At 38.7% G+C, this 22737-nt stretch overlaps 1 protein-coding gene across 1 annotated transcript; it reads left to right on the top strand.

The window, feature by feature from the left end:
- Window positions 1-6554: 6554 nt before the first annotated feature.
- Window positions 6555-6902, top strand: LOC107465447 (uncharacterized). The gene has a single exon (XM_016084426.1). The coding sequence runs from the start codon at window positions 6555-6557 to the stop codon at window positions 6900-6902; it is 348 nt and encodes a 115-aa protein (XP_015939912.1).
- The last annotated feature ends 15835 nt before the right edge of the window (window positions 6903-22737 follow it).

The following is a 22737-nucleotide window of genomic DNA, read 5'->3' as shown; positions in this document are numbered from 1 at the left end:
TAATAAAAACTAACTAAAACATACTAAAAACATACTAAAAACAATGCCAAAAAGCGTATAAATTATCCGCTCATCACTCACGTAAGGTATTACTTGGACGATCAAGTGCACTTACTGGTTAGTGGTACGAGTTGTGAAAAGTGTGATTTACAATTTCGTGCACCACGTGGCATGCCAAGCCAACTTCACCAAGGGGGGCGTGCCACTTAGGAGCCAGGCGTGGCACGCCCAGCCAAGCCATTGAGCTAGGCATGTCATGCCACTCACACGTCGTGCACACGCCACTCACATGCTTCAATTTAATGGTTTTTTCTTTTGAGTTTTAATTGTTATTTTCTTTTCCTTGTGTAATTTTTATTTCTAGTAATAGGAGTAGTATAAATACCCCTTGAAGATTACTGAAAAGGGGTTGTTGGTTGTTAGCTTGGGACTTTTACTTTTACACTTACTTCGCTTCATCTTCTTCCATCTCTTGTACGCTTTTCTCTAAGCTATGAGCAGCTAAACTCCCTCTCATTGGGGGAGGGAGCTCTGTTGAACTTAATGGATTAATTGACAGTGAATTTCTTCTTCTCTTCATCTCTCTTTGATTTGCAAAAAGGATTTTTGTTTTTCATGCTTAGTGTTCAATCATCTTGGAAAAGAGGTTGAATGCAAAATGGGTTTCATGGGAGCCTTGGAAAAGGAAACATGAAACCATGCTTGAAATCCCTTCTCACATTGAGTAGATCTGCGTTTTGGGATTGGATATGGTGACATGAAATCTACCCAAATACTTGGATCTATCAGGATGTGTGGTAAAATGAGGGACCAAGCTTATCTCTCTTCATGAGCAATTAGACCGAGTAATTGGATGATTATCAAGATTTGGGAGATTGAATCACCAAGGAATTGGGGTTCAATCTAACAAGATGAAGATGAGATCATCTGAATTTAATCCAAAGAGAGTACCATCTTCCAACTCCAATGAATCTTCCCTATCCTTATCTTCCCTATTCTTTATAGCTTTCTTTAATTTCTGCTATTAACCTATTCCCCGTTTATAATTTAGTCATTTATGCTTCTGCAATTTACTTTCCTGTTCTTTACATTTCTGCACTTTATTGCTTTCCTTTATTTTCAAGTCATTCATAATTCTGCTATTTAGAATTCTACACTCAACAATTTTTCTTGATTAGCTTGACTAAATCACCCAATAACTAAAGATGTTCAACAATCAATCTCTGTGGGATTCGACCTCACTCATAGTGAGTTTTGATGATAATTTGGTATACTTGCCAAGAGGGGTTCATTATAGTGATATAGTGAATTTCCAGTCATCAAGTTTATGGCGCCGTTATTGGGGATTGATTTTTAATTGACAATGATTAAGTTGATGGGTACTTAGATTAAGCATTTTTATTTACTTTGTTATTTTTAATTGACAATGATTAAGTTGATGGGTACTTAGATTAAGCATTTTTATTTACTTTGTTAATTACTTTAATTTTAGTTCCTTATTTTCTTTATTTCTTTTAGCACTTGAATTCTCAATTGTCCATTGTATATGTATCCATTCTAACAAGAAGCACACTAACTGTTTGATGCTTTGCATCAACTAAATTTGTCTTACCCACCCTTCTTCCAAGAGGGTGCTCATCCTTGTTTTAGACTGTGTTTTTTGTTGTGTATGACAGGGAGGAGAAGAGCTGTAACCTCCTATGATTCTGAACTTGAGAGGGCATTTCTAAGATTGAAAAGTGAGGCAGTGGCAAGGGGCAAAAGGGTAGTTGGTGAAGAAGAAGAAGAAGAGAATCCAACCCAAAATATGGAAGGTGAAGCATACAATCATGAAGATGAAGTAGTGGGCAACCATGCTCCTCCACAAGAAAGGAGAGTACTAGGCTCCTTCATCAATCCCAACCCTGGGAATTGTGAGAGCAGCATCTTAAAACCCACTATACATGCCAACAATTTTGAGCTCAAACCAGAGCTAATCACTCTTGTTCAAAATAACTGCTCATTCGGAGGAAATGATCAAGAAGATCCAACTCAACATCTTCCCACCTTCTTGAGAATCTATAACACAGTGAAGGCTAATGGTGTTCACCCAGACACCTATAGACTGATTTGTTCCCCTTTTCTCTTAGGGACAAAGCATCTAAGTGGTTGGAATCCTTTTCAAAGGAGAGTTTGACAACTTGGAAAGAGGTGGTGAATAAGTTCTTGGCAAAATTTTACCCTCCTCAAAGAGTTATTAAGTTGAGAACTAAGCTAAAAACTTTCAGACAACAGGATGGAGAGACTCTCTGTGAAGATTGGGAGAGATATAAAGAGCTAACAAGAAAATTCCCTCTGGATATGTTCAATGAGTGGGTACAACTGCACATTTTCTATGAAGGATTATCTCAAGAATCAAAGAAGGCCTTAGATCACTCTTCAGGATACTCCCTCAATACCAAGAAGACAATTGAAGAGGTCATAGACATCATAGAAATTGTGGCTAATGATGATTATTTCTATGCCTCCGATAGGAACCCAAGGAGGGCAGTAATGGAGCTAAACCAGATGGATGCTCTGCTGGATCAAAACAAGGTGATCACAGCTCATTAGCGGCTCTAACCAAGCAAATGGAGAAGAATCAAGTCTCAGCAATCAACACCCAAGCATCAGTGCAAGAAGGAGCTAGTCCAGAAGCTGAATATGAAGAGGAGCAGGCCAACTATGTGAACAATCCACCAAGACAACCATATGATCCCAATGCCAAAACTTACAACCCAGGCTGGAAGAACCACCCAAATTTTAGGTGGAGAAACTAGCAAAACCAATCCCATGATCACAAGCCATACCACTATAACCAGTACAGCAATCCCAACCATCAATCACACAATCATAGATCCTACCACAACTCACATAATGCCCCCTTCCAATCTAATCAACAATCACATAGCAACCATTCTTAAAATATATCATCCTCAACCCCACAACCATGTGATGACAGTGATAAATTTGCAAGATTAGAAGCCATGATGACACGGATGGCAGGGGATATTGCTACTATTGCAGAGAGACAAGCACAAACTAAAAAAAGATAAATGCATGTCAAGAAGAGGCCAGATCCAACATAAAGAACCAATGGGCAAAAATCACAAAACTAGAAGCACAATTTGGATACCTATCCAAGCAGATGCCAGTGTCTACAAATGCATTCCCAAGTGATACCATGACTAACACAAGAGAGGAATGCAAGGCCATCATATTAAGATGTGGAAAAGTGATGAAGGAGGCATCCTCTAGCCACAACTTACAAGAAGAAGAGGCTGCAAATGACTCAGAAATTAAGGAGGAAGAAGAGATAGATACTCCAGCTCCACCAAATCAAGTTTTGAAGCCCTATGTACCAAAAGCACCTTACCCACAAAGGCTGAAAAAGATGGGAAAGACAGTCAGTTTTCTAGGTTTTTGGAGGTCTTTAAGAAGCTTCAAATTAACATACCTTTTGCTGAGGTACTAGAGCAAATGCCATTATATGCTAAGTTCTTAAAAGGGCTCATGACTAAGAAAAGAAACCGGGGAGAAAAGGAAACTATAGTACTCACAAAGGAATGTAGTGCCTTCATACAAAAGAAGCTTTCTCAAAAGATAAAGGATCTTAGGATCTTCTAAATCCCATGCATCATAGGGGATATTAGCATTGAAAAAGCATTGTGTGACCTAGGAGCTAGCATCAACCTTATGTCCTTGGCCATGATGAAGAGAATGTGAATTGAAGAGGCAAAACCAACAAGGATGGCACTTCAACTAGCTGATAGGACATTCAAGTTTTCCCATGGAGTGGTGGAGGACTTGTTGGTTAAGGTGGAAGAGTTCATGTTCCCAGCTGATTTTGTAGTGCTTGATATGGAGGAAGAGGCTAATGCATCAGTTATACTCGGGAGAACATTCTTGGCAATAGCTGGGGCTGTAATTAATCTACAAAAGGGAGAATTAGTCCTAAGACTGCATGAAGAAAAGATAGTATTCAATGTGTTTACTGCCATGAGTTACCCAAAGGAATCTGTTGGAGAATGCATGATGGTAGACATAATGGAAAAGCTAGTTCAAGGAGTCCTAGAAGAAGATCAATGTGAAGATGCAATGGAATAAGAGCAACAAACATCATGTGGTGACCTACCACAAGAAATCATAGAAGGCTCAATCATGCTAGACAAGGCAAACAAGGAGAAAGTGGATGCACCGAAGCTGGAGTTAAAGACCCTGCCCTCAAGCTTGAAGTATGCTTACTTGGGGAGCAATGACATTTTTCCAGTGATTATCAATTCAGCCTTGAGCAAGGAACAAGAAGAGGAGCTCATTAAGGTGTTGAAACAACACAAGGATGTCATTGGGTGGACACTTTCAGATTTAAAGGGGATTAGCCCTTCAATGTGCATGCAAAAAATCCTTCTTGAGGAGGATGCTAATCCCTTAATACAGCCACAAAGAAAGTTGAATCCATCGATGAAGGAAGTGGTGCAAAAAAAAGTGCTTAAGTTATGGCAAGCAGGGGTGATTTACCCCAAGTAGTCCCTAAGAAGGGAAGAATCACAGTTTTGCCAAATAAAAGAAATGAGTTGATACTAACAAGAGTGACTGGATGGTGAATGTGTATAGAGTACAGAAAGCTCAATAAAGCCACAAGGAAGGACCATTTTCCTCTACCATTCATGGATTAAATGTTAGAGAAGCTTGCTTGGCATGAGTACTATTATTTCTTGGATGGATACTCAGGCTACAACCAGATTGTAGTGGATCCTAAAGACCAAGAGAAGACATCTTTCACTTGCCCTTATGATGTTTTTGCATATAGATGTATGCCCTTTGGTTTGTGCAATGCACCTGCCACATTTCAAAGGTGCATGCTGTCCATTTTTTCTGATATGATTGAGAGGTTTATTGAGGTTTTCATGGATGATTTTTCAGTGTTTGTTGATTCTTTTCCCAATTTCTTACACTATCTTGCCTTGGTGTTCAAGATGCCAAGAGACCAACCTAGTTTTGAAATGGGAAAAATGTCATTTTATGGTTACCGAAGGGGTAGTCCTTGGCCATAAAATCTCTAAGAAAGGCATAGAGGTAGATAGAGCCAAGGTGGAAGTGATTGAAAAATTACCCCCACCTTGCAATGTCAAAGCAATTAGGAGTTTCTTAGGACATGCTGGGTTTTATAGAAGGCTCATTAGAGACTTTTCAAATATTGTAAAACCCTTGAGAACCTTGCTTGTCTCAAATGTACCATTCATCTTTGATAGAGAATGTATGCAAGCTTTCAATGAGCTTAAAAGCAAGCTCTCCTCTGCACCTATTATAGCACCACCTAGCTGGGACTTACCTTTTGAATTTATGTGTGATGCATCAGATTTTGCTATTGGTGCTGTCTTAGGACAAAGGAGAGACAAGCTAGGGCATGTCATCTTTTATGCAAGCAAGGTTCTTAATGAAGCCCAAAGGAACTACACCACCACAGAGAAGGAACTCCTTGCTATAGTCATTGCATTCGATAAATTCAAATCTTACCTCATTGGTTCTAAAGTCATTGTGTTTACTGACCATGCAACACTCAAATACTTGTTAACCAAACAAGAGTCCAAGCCTAGATTGATCAGATGGATCTTATTGCTCCAAGAATTCAACATTGAAATCAAGGATAGAAGTAGAGCAGAAAATAAGGTCGTTGACCACCTATCAAGGATCCCACATGAGGAGAATGAAACACACAGCCCTAGGGTAAATGAAAGCTTTCCGAATGAGCAATTGATGATGATCCAAGAGGCTCCATGGTTCGCAGACATAGCCAACTTCAAGGCCGTTGGAGAGTTACCTTCCAACATCAACAAGCACTTGAGAAGGAAGCTCATAAATGAGGCTAAGCATTACATTCGGGATGAGCCTTACCTCTTCAAGAAGTGTGCTGATGGGATTCTAAGAAGATGCATCTCTTATGAGGAAGGACAAGAGGTCTTTTGGCATTGCCATGGATCTATCTATAGATGACATTTTAGTGGAGAAAAAATTGCAGCCAAAGTGTTGCATTGTGGATTCTTTTGGCCTACTATATTCAAAGATGCAAAGAAGTTTGTGACAAGGTGCAATGAGTGTCAAAGAGCTTGTAACCTACCCAAGAAGAATGAGATGCCACAAAGATTCATCATGGAGTTAGAGTTGTTTGATGTTTGGGGGTTTGATTTCATGGGACCTTTCTCACCCTCATACTCAAACAATTACATATTAGTGGCTGTTGACTATGTATCCAAATGGGTAGAAGCCATAGTAACATCAACAAATGACAACAAAGTAGTGATCAACATCTTGAGGAAGAATATATTTTGCCAGTTTGGGGTGCCAAGTGACCTTATAAGTGATGGGGAACTCACTTTTGCAACAAGCAATTAGAGACACTCCTACTCAAATATGGTGTTAAGCACAAGGTTGCCACCCCATACCATCCACAAACCAATGGTCAAGTAGAAATTTCAAATAAAGAGCTTAAGAGAATCCTTGAGAAGACTCTTGGGAACTCAAGAAAAGATTGGTCCATGAAGCTAGATGATGCATTATGGGCCTATAGAACAGCTTTTAAAATACCTATTGGCATGTCTACATACCAATTAGTGTTTGAAAAGGCATGTCATCTACCAGTGGAGCTTGAACATAGAGCATTTTGGGTTCTAAAGATGTTGAACTTTGATAATCAAGCTACTGGAGAAAGAAGGTTGCTGCAGCTCAATGAGTTAGAAGAATTCAGAATAAAGAAATGGCATGATCAAAAGCTAGCAAGAAGAGAGTTTTGTAGAAGGTCAAGAGGTGCTGTTGTACAACTCAAGGTTCAAATTTTTCCCAAGAATGCTGAAATCAAGATGGTTTGGACCCTTCACAATTATTAAGGCTTCTCCCTATGGTCATGTAGAGCTTATGGATAAGAAAACCCAGAGGACATTCACTGTCAATGGCCACAGACTTGAGCACTACTTGGGAGACTCACTAGATGAGCAAAGAGTGAACTATAACCTCCACTGAAGAGGAAGAATCGTCAAGCTAGTGACGTTAAAGAAGCACTAGTTGAGAGGCACCCCAAAACTCATATCCTTTATATTTAAAGTTTTCTAGATTAGGTTATGTTTAGTCACTTTGGTTGATTGTATTCAGTTCCTGGTTGTAAGTTATTTAGTTGATAGTTTATTAGACTTTAGCTTCAAAAGTTTTCTTAGTCTTGCTGGAAGTGCAACCTTGCATGTTACATTATGTGATGTTGCTAATTGGGTTGAGAAACTAGCTAAAGAGCTAAGTTTGGTGTGACCACCAACCCACTTATTTTGAGCTTACATAACAACAATTGAATTAATCTTAAGAGTAAGCCCAAAATTAAATTTGGTGTGGCCACCACCATAAGAAATCCATTCGTGCATTCAACCTTAGCCTAATTAATTGGTATTCTAATGTATCCAGTAAATTGGTGAGGTAAATGAAAAAGTGACTTAATTGTTTACATATAGAGTGAACAACCATTATCCAACTAATAACCAACTAACCATTCAACCAGCAGCCAACTAACCAAAATTTTTACAGAAAACCCCAAAATATTTACCCCAACTCCAACCATTATCCACCCAATAACCAACTAACTAACCAAAACACTTACCATCATCCATCAACACCCCAAAACCAACCAATCTCACAAGACTCTCATAGGATTACTAATCTGGAGATGCTCATGGAGAAGATGATAAAGAACCAAGAATTGACAACAAAGAACCAAAAAGCTTCCATGAAGAGCCTAAAAAGGCAGATTGGACAAATCTCCAAGAAAATTTATATTGAAAGACCTTCAAGCTCACTACCAAGTGATACCATTCCTAATCCAAAAGAAGAATGCAAAGCTGTGCAATTAAGGAGTGGAAAGACATTGGTGGATGGCAACAAAGGGAACCAAATCCAAAACAGCAGCAAGTGGAGAAGAGTCTTACACCTCCACTACCTTATCCACAGAGATTCCAAAAAGAAGCAAAAGATCAACATTTCCACAAATTCCTTGAGACTTTTAAGAAGCTAGAGATCAACATACCCTTGGCTGAGGCATTGGAGCAAATGCCTCTATATGCCAAGTTCTTAAAGGAGCTCATCAATAAGAAAAGGAACTGGAATGAGAAGGAGACTGTAATGCTCACTGAAGAATGCAGTGCACTAATCAGAAAAGGACTTCCTCCTAAGCTTGAAGAACCTGGAGGCTTCTTCCTACCTTGCACTGTTGGAAGTCTATTAATCGACAAGGGGATGTGTGACTTAGGAGCAAGCATAAATCTAATTCCATCCTCTTTAGTGAAAAAGCTTGGCATAGGAGAGGTGAAACCAATACAGATGTCCTTGGAATTGGTGGATCAATCAGTGGTATATCCTAACGGGTTAATTGAAAACCTTTTAATTAAGGTTGACAAGTTCATCTTTCCTGCAGACTTTGTAATCCTAGATTCAGCATAGAATGAGAGTGACTCCATAATACTTGGTCGACCGTTTTTGGCCACTGCTAGAGCCATTGTAGATATAGAGCAAGGAGAGCTAACCCTCAGGATGCATTAAGAAAGCATCACCCTGAAAGTATTTCCAGAATCACAAAGTAATGAAGGAACAAGCAAGACAAGTGGTGACTTTCTTCCAAGGCAAGCAACCAACAACACAGTAGAACAGAAAAATGAGCAGGTGCAAGAAGGAGAAGGAATTCAAAAAGAAGCCGGGATGATAAACAAAAAGGGAGGTATCACAACTCAAGTCACTGTCAAGGGAGAAAGACCAACAAGAAAGAAAAAGATGAAGAATAAGAAGAAGGCTTACAAAGGGTGGAAGAATAAGAAAATCCCAACTGAAGGATATTCCAAAGGTGACAAGGTGCAACTAGTATATCAACAGCTGGGAACAGAAGATCATTACACTGTCAACCAAGTACTCTCTCTTGAGCACATTGAAATTGAGCATCAAGGCACATAGAGAAAGCTTACAGTGAGAGGGGACAAGTTGAGACATCACCAGCATCAACCACCCTAAAGGGAGTTCAATGTCAAGCTAGTGACAAAAAGAGCGCTTCATGGGAGGCAACCCATGATTTAAGATTCCTATCTTTTCTTTTATTCAATAAGTTATGATTACCCAGGCATGATTTTGAACTTTCATATAAATGCATTCATTGTTTTGAAGCATATGTCAAACTTCTAAGTTTGGTGTGCCTTAAGGCACACCCAAATCTGTTTTTCAAAAAAAAAAAAGAAAAAAAGGGGGTTATTCTTGGAACATATGCATAGTCATTTTGATGAAGCATATGACCAAACACTAAGTTTGGTGTCTGCATGTGTAACGATGTTCAGAAGATCATTTCCTATTCATGGAATCGAAATCATGCATGGATCATGCATTATTTCACTTTGGAATAAATTCCCATCTTATGATCAAATCACCGTATATAATTATGTGCTAAGGCTAGCTGTTTTGGTTTGATTAGGAAAAGAGGTTGAGATAAATACAAGGAGAGGAGGGGCCACGGCTAGGACAAGCCAATTGAGGAGTGGTCACATGTGCCTAGAGAAGTGTGCTCCTTGGGAAGCAGAATCTGCATGCATGCACCATCGAACACCTAAATACATGCAACCAATGAGAAGAGGATCCTCGTCAAGCCTTAACAATGCATGCAAGCCGTTCAATCCATGAGCCCTCTATATGTTCAACTCAATCTCAACCCTTCATGATCACCAACGAACTCCCCCCTCATTCATTGTGGTTTTGTTAGAAAGTTTGAAGAACCTGCCTATAAATAGCCATTAGCACTAAATGGCTTACACATTCATACAAACTACCTTCACTTGTAAACCATAATCTCCTCTACTCCCAAAACTAAAGCCAACAATTCCTTTCTCTTGCACAACAAAACCGAGCATCGTCCCAAACACAACACATTTTTCCCTTACTTCCATTTTTCCCTTCTTCTCACTTCAAATCTAATGGCCTCTTCAAGTTCAAAAAGAAGGCCGGGAAAGGAACCAATGGTGACCGAGCCTCCATCCTATGATGCAAAAAAATTTAGGTCCCAATTCCATGAAGGGAGATATCATAGGTTCATGAAAACAAAGAATGTCATTTATGAGAAGGGCCTTGAACTAAAGGATGGGGAATACCCCATTATGAGGCAAATCACTAAAGAAAGAAGGTGGGAACTTCTATGTGCTCCTCTCGTTGACATTAGTGCAGTCATGATCAGGGAATTCTATGTAAATGCTGTAAAAGAGAACAAAGATAGTGCCCCCTACACAAGTTATGTCAGAGGAGTTGAAGTGAATTTCAATCCAGCAGCCATTACTAGGGCCCTAAAGTTGAGAACCATAACTTATGCAGAGCCTAGTTATGAGACCAGATTGCATATGGAAAACAATCCTGATGAGATCTTGCAAGGGTTATTATGGAAAACACAGACTGGGAAAGAGATTCAAAAGGGATCCCAAGCCACTTGAAGAGAATAAATCTTACTCCTGTGGCCAAGGGATGGTATGAGATAGTAAGGAGATCTATCCTTCCTACTGGAAACGCCTATTGGGTCACAATCAAACGAGCACTCTTGACATACTGCATCCTACATGGAGGTGAAATCAACTTCGCACAACTCATAGCCGACAGTATTCAAGAGATGGCCAACAGCACAAGCAAATCAAGTGGTCTTGGCCATCCAAGTACAATTCTCAGACTGTGTAATAAAGCTGGAGTAATCTTTGAAGATGAGGACACAGAAAAAGTTAAGAAGGGGAAAGGAATCACCAAGAGGAGCATGGAAGGGTTGAATGAAGAAGATGATCAAGAGGGAGTGGTAGCTCCCAGACAAAGAAGATCTCAAAGAGAGGGAGAACAAGAGCAAGCTCATGGTGCCATAGACATGAGCCAGCTACAAAGAGCAATTGAAGAGCTATCTCAGCAACTCATGCAAACTCAACAAGTGAAAAATCAAGGGCGCCAAGAGCAATATCTAGAGCCCCATCCAGAGTTTTGGGAGCAATATTTGAGGGATAAAGAGGAGCGAGAAGCTTGGCAGCGTCAAATGGAGGAGAGGCAAGAGAGCTGGCAACAACAGATGATGACTCAACAGCAAGAATTTCACACAAAGATTCGTGAAGAACAAAGGGGGCAATACAAAGAATTCAAAGAATCATATGATAAGTTGTACTTTAGTCAAGCTAAAGCAGGGGAATATAGTCACAACCTGTATCAATGGAAGAATATTCATCACACTATGGGAGAAGTTAGATATGTGCAAAGAATGGAGAGTGATGAAAACATACAAGCAAGGTTGGAGTATTTGACCCACAATTTGCCAACACTCAATCCACAGATCAAGCCATTTGAGCAATGCCCTGAATTTGAAGCCAAGCAGCAAGCAACGTCTCATCACTATACGGAGGCAACACTTAACAGATTGGAAGAAGTTGGGCTCTCAGGACTCTTAGATTCTGTCTGGGATAGAAGATGCCCTGGTGAAGAAGTCCGAGACTATTCCAAGCTAGGGAAGAGAAAGAAGAAAAAGGGAGAATCAAATAGCAGCCACAACCATTAGAAGGTGGCAAAGTTCTTTCATACTTCTAATAAGGAGATGCATGTCTGAAACATGATATGCCTCCACTGTTTATTTCCTTTTTATTCCATTTTCTTGCACTTTTCCTTGTTCAATAAGTAGCTAGAGAAATGATGTGCATAATACTTGTCATTCATCACTTAGCTAAATTTTGTTTTGTTTCCCATATGCTTGAATAAAAGAGAATTGATTGAATTAGAAAGTAAATATCCAATATTGCATAAGTTAGAATGGAAGTTAATGGTGGTATATGTGTCTGATTAAATGCATAACTCATGAAATAATTGCTGCATGATATAATTTTCATTGAAACGTGAGCTAGCTTGCTATCATAAAGGTTCCTATCAGTAAAGAAAAAAAAATCCCTTGAGAACAAAATAAAACAAAAAGAAAAGGAAGTAGAAAAAGCCAATGTGGCAAGAAAAACAAAGAATAAAGGCTGGACACCAATAGCTTGGACCCTAGGACACATGCCTGTGGTGTTCTTGTACTAGGATATGCTTGGACAAGTAAATTTTAAGGGGTATTTCTAAACCCGGTGACTTAGATCAACTGATTTGGGATGGCCAATTGAAAGTCCACAATAAAGAGCAACCTAGATACAGAACATTTAGTTATCCAAAGAGATGCTGGGCATCAATGATCCTAGGAGGAAATAGTGAGCCATGTGTTTGTGGTAGAGAGATGTTGAGTAAAAATAAAGCCAAAGGCTACTACAACATTTGACACCAAGCCTTCAAAGAATAATAAGCTTGTTAAGCAAAATGAGAAAAAAAAAGTTAGCAAGGGAGCAAATAAAGAGTAAACCTTATAACAGCAAGTTTAGTAAGCCTTTGAGGAAAAGTGTATATTATGTAACAACAAACAATAACTGAGTTATCATTGTCTGCATAAAAACTCCATGAATCAAATTCTGCTATATGCCTAATAAGGATATGTTTTCTCTTCTTGTTCATTTCATTTTCTCTTAGTTTTAATGCTTGCTTGGGGACAAGCAAGATTTAAGTTTGGTGTTGTGATGACAAGTCATCATATACCCATGTTTGAACTAAAATTAATTGATTTTTAATGAATTATAAACCTTATGAGTTTAGAGATACTTTGATTGGTTGTTTTGGTTTCATGTAGGTGAAGAAAGGAAGAAAAGAAGAAAAACGTGGCTTAAGAAGTGTGGCCAAGAGAGGAGAAGTGTGGTGCAACATAGAAGGAGGAAGCAAACACTGCCCTCCAGGAGAGCAGCATAATGAACCAAGCCTTTAAAAGCATCACTACCCTGCCCACAACAAGAGCAGAGCATAATTCTATGCCAAGGACCAAAGGAAGCAAAAACTCTGCCCTGCCCTCCTCAAGAGCAATATCGGGCTTTCATGAAAAATAATTCAAAGGAAATTGCTTCCTAGTGTTTCCTATGGGTTTTGAACCCAAGAACAAGGAGGAAAGGAGTAGCACTCAAACACAAGGAAAACAAGCAAAAATTGGCTTGCTTTCAATCTCCAAGAATTGAACACGGCACCATGAGGAAGCAAGGAACTAGGCGTTACTTTGGTGCCAAGAAAACCAAGGAAAAAGGAGCAGCATGTGCCTCCACCAAGTTTCGAACTTAGGACTTAACCAAGTGGCAACATTGCCCTGCCATCCACAAGGGCAGGGCAGCCTCCTGGAAGCTACTTTCTCATGGGCTGAAAATTGGATTAAAAATCCAATTTAATTCATTTCTTCACCAAATCAAAGGCCCATCCAAATTCCAAAATCTGAGAATAGAAAGTGTATAAATAGGAGATAGTTTGATGTAATTAAGAACCTTCTTTTGATTTTTGAATTTTTACATCTTTAGACTTCATTTTCTTTGAGAGCTTTGAACTGAGATCTTAGAGAATTGGGAAGGAGAATTGATCTCTCTTCTTCCTCGTTCTTGCTTGAGCACTTTTTACTTTTCTTGTTTGAGTCTTGGGTGTGAAGAATTGAGGAATTTCTGTCTCACTCTCCATTCAAGATCTCTTTAATTTCCCTTCTGCATAATTGAGTTGAATCCAATTTCCTTTACTGCTTCAATCTTTAATTTCTTGTTAATTGCTTTGTGAACTTGGATCTGGGAAAGCAATTGAGATCTAGACTTTGCTATCTAGTCTCTGGAGTCCTGAGATCCAATTTTCCTTTTGGTTCTTCTGTTGAACCACTGCTGAAATTACATTTTCATTTTCTGTTTGAATTCTAGTTACTTTCAATTCATCTCTTGCTTTATTAATTACTGCAATTTAATTTCCCTCGCTTAAATTCTGAAATCCCACTCCTCAAATCCCTTTTCCATTCAAGCAATTTATATTTCTTGCACTTTAAGTTACTGCAATTTACATTTCTTGCACTTTAAGTTTCAGTCATTTAATTTCTTGTTCTTTAAGATTCAGCACCTTTACTTTCAATTCTCTTTGATTTCTGCAATTCATCCCTCTCCCTTTACATTTTCTGCTATTTACTTACTGTTGGATACAAAATCACTCAACCAATACTTGATTCGCTTGACTAAATTAACCACTGAACTAAAATTGCTCAATCCTTCAATCCCTGTGGGATCGACCTCACTCTCGTGAGTTTTATTACTTGATGCGACCCGGTACACTTGCCGGTGAGTTTTGTGTTGGATCATTTTCCACACATCAGGGCCCACGAGACATTGATCACTCATCAAGTCAATGAGTCAAAGTGTACTTCACACTTTGGAACTCACAACTTGAGGAAAGCTGAACCAACTTTCAAGTTGGCGCTTCCCCCATGCTAGGCGCCACTTCCAAGTGTGAAAACTTTAAATTTTAGTCGCAATTCACACCTTCCAGATTATTCCCTTCCCCCCTCTATATAATGCACTCACTCACCCCTCTTCTCCACACTACACACTTCCCTTCTCTCAACCGAAACCCCTACTCACTTTCTCTACTTTCTTGCTTTCTTTCTTTGTCTCTTGCTTTTTTAATTAGGACAATCAAGTCCTAAGTTTGGTGTTGAAGCAAACCATTGATCTGCTCGCTTGAGACTTTTGGCGACGCATGCTAAGTCAAAGTGTCAATGTGCGTGCCACTTGGTGTTTGGGGCATGGCACACAAAACTTGTTTGCATCATGGGCATGTCACTTGAGTACTAGATGTGGCACGCCAACTTACTGGACCAGAGTGGACTGATCATGTACCGTAAGGGGTGTGGCACGCTAGACCTGGGCGTGTCACGCTAGTTCAACATCTCAAAGAAGAGGATGAAGACTTTATTGAAGGCGTGGCATGCCAGTACAACTGACTAGAGAAGAAGATTGATGAGCTTAACAAAGGCGTGGCACGCTAGTACAAAAGACCAGATAGGGCGTGCCACGCCAGTTCAAAAGACCAGAAGAGGAGCTTGAAGATATTAATATGGGCGTGCCCTTTGGAATGTTAGCGTAGCACGCCAGTTCGACATGCATCATGGGCATGCCACTTGAGTTTTGGGCGTGGCATGATTGATTCGTCCGAAAACTGTCTCTCAACAATTTTCACAAAAGAGTGAGGTCGAATCCCACAGGGATTGGTTGGTTGATCAATGTTAATCGGAGAATTGTTCTAGTTGAGCGAAATTAGAATTGAATTAGGATTGCAAAAAGTAAAATTGGTAGGAATCTTAAATTGCAAGAAATTAAATGACAGAAATTAAATTATGGGAAAATAAATGACAGAAGCTTAAATTACCAAAAATTAAAAGGGAATGGGAATAAGCATGAAATTAAAGAAGCAGAATATAAACATAATGGGTAGATCAGAGATGGGGAACTTATTGGGTTTTAGGAGATATTGAATTCTCCGTATCAAATCATTTTCATCTCTTCCTCAATCAATGCATTCATTGACAAAGCTTGGCAATCTTAGATGATCGGATCCCAATGTCTTGGCTCACCAATCTCTCTAAGCATGAACAATTGCCCAATGTCTTGATTTGATTGCTCATGGAAAGAGTTGAAGTTCGGTCACTGACAATACAACAAAAATTCATAGATCAAAGTATTGGTAGGATTACATGTCACTATATCCATCCAACCCCCAACCTAATCCAATGTGAGAAAGCAATTCTAGCATGAATTCTTCTTCATACCTCTCTCATGGATCCGAAGAATTCCAATTATGGATAGCTTCTTTCTCAAGACAATTATCCAATTGAATTAAGACTGAAAGCTTTGATAAACCACTATTTTATGGTTTATCTTGTGCTCAATTGAGTGGATTTTATCAATCTTTGATACACTTATTCATATGATTTGCATGAGTTTACGTTTTCCTTCTTGATTTTGTGCTATGATTGAAAACATGCTTCTTTGGTCTTAATTTTGATATGTTTAATCTTCTCTTATTACCATTCGATGCCCTGATATGTGTGTTAAGTGTTTTCAGAGATTACAGGGCAGGAATGGCTTCGAGGATGGAAAGGAAGCATGCAAAAGTGGAAGGAATACAAGAAGTTGAAGGAACTGCAAAGCTGTCAGCCTGACCCTCTCGCACTAAAACGACCATAACTTGAGCTACAGAGGTCCAAATGACGTGGTTTTAGTTGCGTTGGAAAGCTAACGTCTGGAGCCTTGATTTGATATATAAGTTTCTATTGTGGCCGTACAGCTAGGCGAAGCGAACGTGTGCTCCACGCGGACGCGTCGCAGTGACAAAAATCAGCGTGGCAGATTTCGCCCCCAGTAATTTCTGGGCTATTTTCGGCCCAGTTTCAAGCCTAGAAAACACAAATTAAAGGCTGCAAAGTAGAGGAATGAGGGGAGACAACTCATAATTCACTTTTCATAATTTAGATGTAGTTTTATAGGGAGAGAGGCTCTATCTTCTCTCTTAGGATTTAGGATTAGGATTCCTCTTAAAGGACTTAGGAATATTTTCATCTTCTTCAATTACAGGTTCAATGTTCCTTTTATTTATTTTCTCAATTTAGTTTATAAACTCTTTATGTTTGGATTGATTTTCTTAATTAATACACATTGAGGTATTTCAGACTTATGATTGCTTCCCTTTCTTTATATAAATAATTTAGAATTTTTTACTATTGGCTTTGGTTGATTAATTGGTAACTCTTGAGTTGTCAAACTCATCGTGATTGATAATTGATATCTTTGCTGATTGATTTAGATTCCTATAACTCTAGTGTTTCTTCAGGATTTGACTAGGACTTTAGGTGTTAAATTGATTTGTCCACTTGACTTACCTTCATAGTTAGAGGTTGACTTAGTGGTAGCAAAAATATAATTTTCATCACCATTGATAAGGATAACTAGGATAGGACTTCCAGTTTTCATACCTTGCCAAGATTTTTATTAGTTATTAATTTATTAATTCCTGCAATCTATTTCTCTTGTTCAAAACCTTTAAAACCCAAAAATACTATTTTCCATAACCAATAATAAAACACACCTCCCTGCAATTCCTTGAGAAGACGACCCGAGGTTTGAATACTTCGGTTAATTATTTTTATTGGGTTTGTTACTTGTGACAATCAAACATTTGTAAGAAAGGAATTCTTATCGGTCTAGAAGCTATACTTACAACGGGAATTTATTTCTGAAAATTCTAGATCGCGCGAGAGTTTCGTTCTTCAAGCTTTCTAACAAAAATCAAGAGAAAAGAAATAAGAAGAAGATGAAAACTACTATTGATCCATTGAATTAATATAGAGCTCCCTAACCCAATAAAATAGGGTTAGTTGGTCATAGCTCAATTCAATTTACAGGGAAAAAGAGTGCAGGAAAATTAAAGCCTAGCTAGAAAGTAAAAGAAAAATAAAGTACATAAACAAAAGGAAAAAGTGCAAAAGAAAACTAAACAGAGTGATGAACTCCCAGAGACCCCTCACGGCCTCCCAAAAGCTCCCTCAATCTTCAACAATTATTTTATTTATAACCCTCCTTTTATCTTCAATTGGATCAAGTATTTGGATGTGGGCTTTGGTTGAAGCAGTTAGGAGCAATTCTCCAGATATGGGCATTGGCAACTCACTTTCATATTGGGCATAAGTGCAATTTGGAATTGAATTGGCCTTAACGTTGGTGATCACGTTTCAGGACAAACGTTGAATCAAATGCCGCTTTGAAAATTCAATTCTGCTTGCTGTCTTTGGCATTTGACTCAATGTTGGAGGGACAACGTTCTGCCATTCATGCGTACACGTCCATCATGCTTAAGCATGATGTCTGTGATTTTGCTTATTCACGCGTACGCAGGCACCATGCATGCGCGTGAGTTGCCCTTTTTTTATCGACGTGTACGCGTCAGTGGATTCAACTTTTTCAATTACAAATTATGGGCTTGGCATCACGGACGTTGGAGGCAGCCTTTGAGGCAACGTTGGACCTCCAACGTTCGTTTTTGACGCGTACGCGTGGATGGTCAATTTCGCCATTCCACGCGTGCGCGTTACTCACGCTTGCGCATGGATAAAGAAATTCTACTTTTTCACATGTACGCGTCGCTCAAAATTCATTTAGCTCTAGAGTTGAACTTTTCATCACCATGTTGGGGGTAACGTTGGATGTCCAACGCTCCCTCCAACGTGAGCATTAGTAAATCATGCAGAGACTTGCTCTGCCCCTTTTCCAACGTTGGAGGCAACGTTGGTGGTCCAACTTGGCCAACAATGTTGCTTCTTCTTCATCGTCTCCAGGCTCCTTCTTCAACATTCCTCCATGCTTTCTTTCACCTTTCATCAATCAAACAAATACATCAAAGCTTTGTTATAGTCACAAGATTTTGTCTCATTCTTAGCACACAAGTAATTATGGCATAAATCTCATGAAAATGCACAAAATTAACAATGTTTGATTGAATCAAGACAAGCATGAATTTCTCATCCAAATACTTACTTATTGCCTAAGAAATGCATAAAACTACTCTAAACCAAACTAAAAATGGCTTGTGCAACTAGCCAAGATGCCCTGGCATCACAACACCAAATTTAAATTTTGCTTATCCTCAAGCAAGTGATAAAACATGAAAATACAAGAGATACAAGTCCTTATTCAAAGAATTCAAATCCTTGGCTCATGGAGTTTCATGCATGGCAACTTAGGTTCATGTTCATGCTGGTTTCTAGGCTCGCATATGCTCTTGAACTCTCACTCGAGACTCTTATTTTTTGTCCTTAGATTCTCTGTTTTTTTTTTGTTTTCTTTCCTTCTTTAGAGCTTATTGCTTTTTGTAACTAAGTTTTCTATGTTGAGACAACTCTTTAGGATAGGTTTTTAGTCAACACTCCCAAACCAGTTGGTTCAAGGTGCTAGGTGTTGAAACACCCCTAAGGACTTAATCACCCAAGTCTCTCCTCAGCACATAATCACCACAGGCACATGGTTTGTTATTCATTCCCTAGACCTTGGTGTCCAGCACCTTTTTGGGGTGCTAAATGCCTTGTGACAAGGTTGCTCTTAATAGTGGACTTTCAGTTGACAATCCTAGGTTAGTTAACCCAAGTTGTCAAGTGATGAAGCATTCCTAAGAACTTACTCATCCAAGCAGATCCTTGCATAAAAACACCACAGACACATGCCTCAAGATCCAAACTATTGGTGCCTAGATTTATTTGCTCATTTCTTTCTTTTTCATTCTCTTTTTCTCTTTTTAGGATCTTTATTAATTCATTTAAGTCTCACAGAATGCACTTCAAGCTCATAATTCAAGAGATATCTTAGCCCTTTACCTTATTGATGAACCAACTTAGCTAACAAATACCACCACAACACTAGGACTTAATTCTGCACATTAGATTTCACTCTTGTCTTTCACAGTAAATTATCATAAACTCTTTTATTAAGCTCAAGGACACAGCATACAATTCAAGCAAAGAAGCAGTAGCCTAGATACTTAGACTAGCACATTTATGACAAAATCAAAGAAAACAAACACTAAATTCTAATGACTTAAACTAAAGAATAACTATCAACAGGGGCACATTCAGACTTCCAATTTAAACATTCCAAAGCAGATGGAATTAAGTAACAATACAACCTCTTGTGGTGCCTTCTAGCTCTCCCTTTGTCATTATGATCCATAGCTTTTCCATCCTTCTTTGTCTCCTTGGATGATGGTGCATCGTTATTCCAAGAGATTGATTGAATTCCTTCAAAGTTATTGGAAGTTGCTTGTTTCCAAAGCACTTGAAAAACAGTTAGCATCCATGCATGCTTGTGAATTCCTGAACTTAAATTTGGTGTGTGAACACCAAACTTAGTTCCTTTCCTAATGCAGTAGATTGAATACATGCAGAAACCTCATGTGCTTTTATTAATAAGACGACTATAAACTAGAAAGCAAATAATTGTTAAGTAAGTTCCCTGATTGTTTGGAGTTAGTGACTATTAATACCAAGGGTTGAAATATGCTTTTAATGAAATTTTTGTTGGAACACCAAACTTAGAATCTTACATTCACCCTTTAAAATGTTTTGGTGTGCAACACCAAACTTATCTCCTTGTAATAGAGAGAAATCTACTTAATTCTTTTATTGAAATAACTAGGAAAAGAAAACTACCTCTGGTTGGGTTGCCTCCCAACAAGCGCTCTTTTAATGTCATTAGCTTGACATTTTGGTCATGAATTTCTTCCTCTTCTTCCGGTTTGTTAAGAGGAATGACCACAAGGGTAAAGAGGGACCAGTTAATGCCCCTTGCTTTGAGTGACTCCTTCCAGCAAGCTTTCTTTTGTGACTGGCTTGAGTGAACTTGCTTGTTGGATCAGCTGTTGGATTGTTCTTTGACCTTCTTTCTTTCATCGATATGATCCTTTATTTCTCTGTCGCAATCCTCATTTTGGTTCTTGTAATTACTGCCTTCACATGTTTGATCTCAGCATTTGGATCTTGTTGGATAGTTGGAGCATCCTCTTCATCAAGAGCTTCTTGAATTGGTGGTTCAATGAACCCACCCTCTATGCGACTCTCTGTTTCATCGGAGTGGGACTCCCTTGGTTGGCTTCCTCCCTTCCTTCTACATGATGTTGCATTGAGTCTTTTGGGAGTGAGTTTGCATGTTCCTTTGTCACCCCTAGTAGCCTTCGTGGGTATGGAGCCTTAGGCTTATATATTCTCACAACCTCTTCCTTCTTCATAGGAATCTCACTTGGAATGAATGCCTCTTTTTCTTGTTCTTCTGATTTCTCCCTTGTACTCACCCTTTGGTCCTCATCCTCTTTGCTATGCATCTCTTCAAAGCATTTTGCTCTACGGTTTAAATTTGCTTCTATGTTTCTGAAGGCTATGTCTCGTTCTTGATTCCATGCTCTGGACCATTGAATGAACTCCCCTGTTGCTATTTTCTCCTCTTCCTGTATCTTTATCATTTTTTCAAGGAGGAGTTCCATCCTAGCAAGTCGATATTCTTCTCTCTTTCTTCTGAGTTCTTCAAGGATGAGTTATGCCTCAGCAAGTCTATCTACAGGAGATTGTGATGGTTGGTGACTGGCTTGTGAATGAAGTTGGTTGTTTTATGGTTCTGTGTTCTGATAGTGGAATGGCTCTTGTGGGTAATAGAATGAGTTTTGTGGACTGTAAAAAGAATTTTGTGTGTAGTGGGATGAATTTTGTGAATGGTAGAATGAATTGTATGGGTCTAGGAAGGAATTTGGTACTGAAACATACTCAAATGCTGAAGAATTTGGACATGTAAAATAAGGAGGTGAGGTTGGATAATTAAGAGGTGATGGCTTTTGATGAATGTGGTACGAATGAGTGAAATTCCTTTGATTTTGATCTTCCCAGCCATAACTTGAGTAGTAATCAATTTCACCAAAATATAAGCCATTTGGTGGCTCTGGGAAGTACCCCATTTCAGCTTCTTGATGCTCCCACCCACCATGAGCATAATAACATGAATCATCCTGTGGTGGTGGGAAGCTTCCCAGGAAATTCGATTGACCAGAATATGATGGATGCTCTCTTCTTTCTTGCAAGATGCTCTGTCTCAAACAATAATCACCAAAAGACATTGGAATCTCCATTATCATTAATGAGAAAATCTTAGTGAGGCAATATTACAAACAGCTAGTGGTTAGTGTGCTAAAAAGTAAATGAATCAAAGAAAAATAACTCAAAGTGCAGAAAATAGCAGTAACAAACTGAAACAAAAACTATTAACAAAAGAAAAAAAATTGCTCAATCTTATTATCCTCCAATTTAATAATTGTCAATTCAAAACCAATCCCTGGCAACGGCGCCATAAACTTGATTTGCCCGAAAACTGTCTCTCAAGAATTTTCATTCCGGAAAGTGCACCAAATTGTCGTCAAGTAAAAACTCACAAAAGAGTGAGGTTGAATCCCACAGGGATTGGTTGGTTGATCAATGTTAATCGGAGAATTGTTCTAGTTGAGCGAAATCAGAATTGAATTGGGATTGCAGAAAGTAAAATGGGCGGGAAACTTAAATTGCAAGAAATTAAATGACAGAAATTAAATTGCGGGAAAATAAATGACAGAAGCTTAAATTACAAGAAATTAAAAGGGAATGGGAATAAGCATGAAATTAAAGAAGTAGAATATAAATAGAATGGGTAGATCAGAAATGGGGAATTTATTGGGTTTTAGGATATATTGAATTCTCCAGATCAAATCATTTTCATCTCTTCATCAATCAATGCATTCATTGACATTGCTTGGCAATCTTAGATGATCGGATCCCAATGTCTTGGCTCACCAATCTCTCTAAACATGAACAATTGCCCAATGTCTTGATTTAATTGCTCATGGGAAGAGTTGAAGTTCGGTCACTAACTATACCACACAAATTCATAGATCAAAGTATTGGTAGGATTACATGTCACTATATCCATCCAACCCCCAACCTACTCCAATGTGAGAAAGCAATTCTAGCATGAATTCTTCATCCCTCTCTCAAGGATCCGAAGAATTCCAATTATGGATAGCTTCTTTCTCAAGACAACTATCCAATTGAATTAAGACTGAAAGCTTTCTAACAAAAATCAAGAGAAAAGAAAGAAGAAGATGAAAGCTACTATTGATCTATTGAATTACAATAGAGCTCCCTAACCCAATGAAAAATGGGGTTAGTTGGTCACAGGTCAATTCAATTTACAAAGAAGAAGAGTGCAGGAAAATTAATGC

This window comes from Arachis duranensis, chromosome 9 (assembly GCF_000817695.3).
Source record: "Arachis duranensis cultivar V14167 chromosome 9, aradu.V14167.gnm2.J7QH, whole genome shotgun sequence".
In the NCBI taxonomy this organism is placed as follows: domain Eukaryota; kingdom Viridiplantae; phylum Streptophyta; class Magnoliopsida; order Fabales; family Fabaceae; genus Arachis; species Arachis duranensis.
This window is presented reverse-complemented; position numbering and strand designations above follow the sequence as displayed.

Excerpts from the sequence above, each read along its gene's own strand:
- LOC107465447 (XM_016084426.1), top strand. The coding sequence starts at position 6,555 with ATGAAGCTAGATGATGCATTATGGGCCTATAGAACAGCTTTTAAAATA.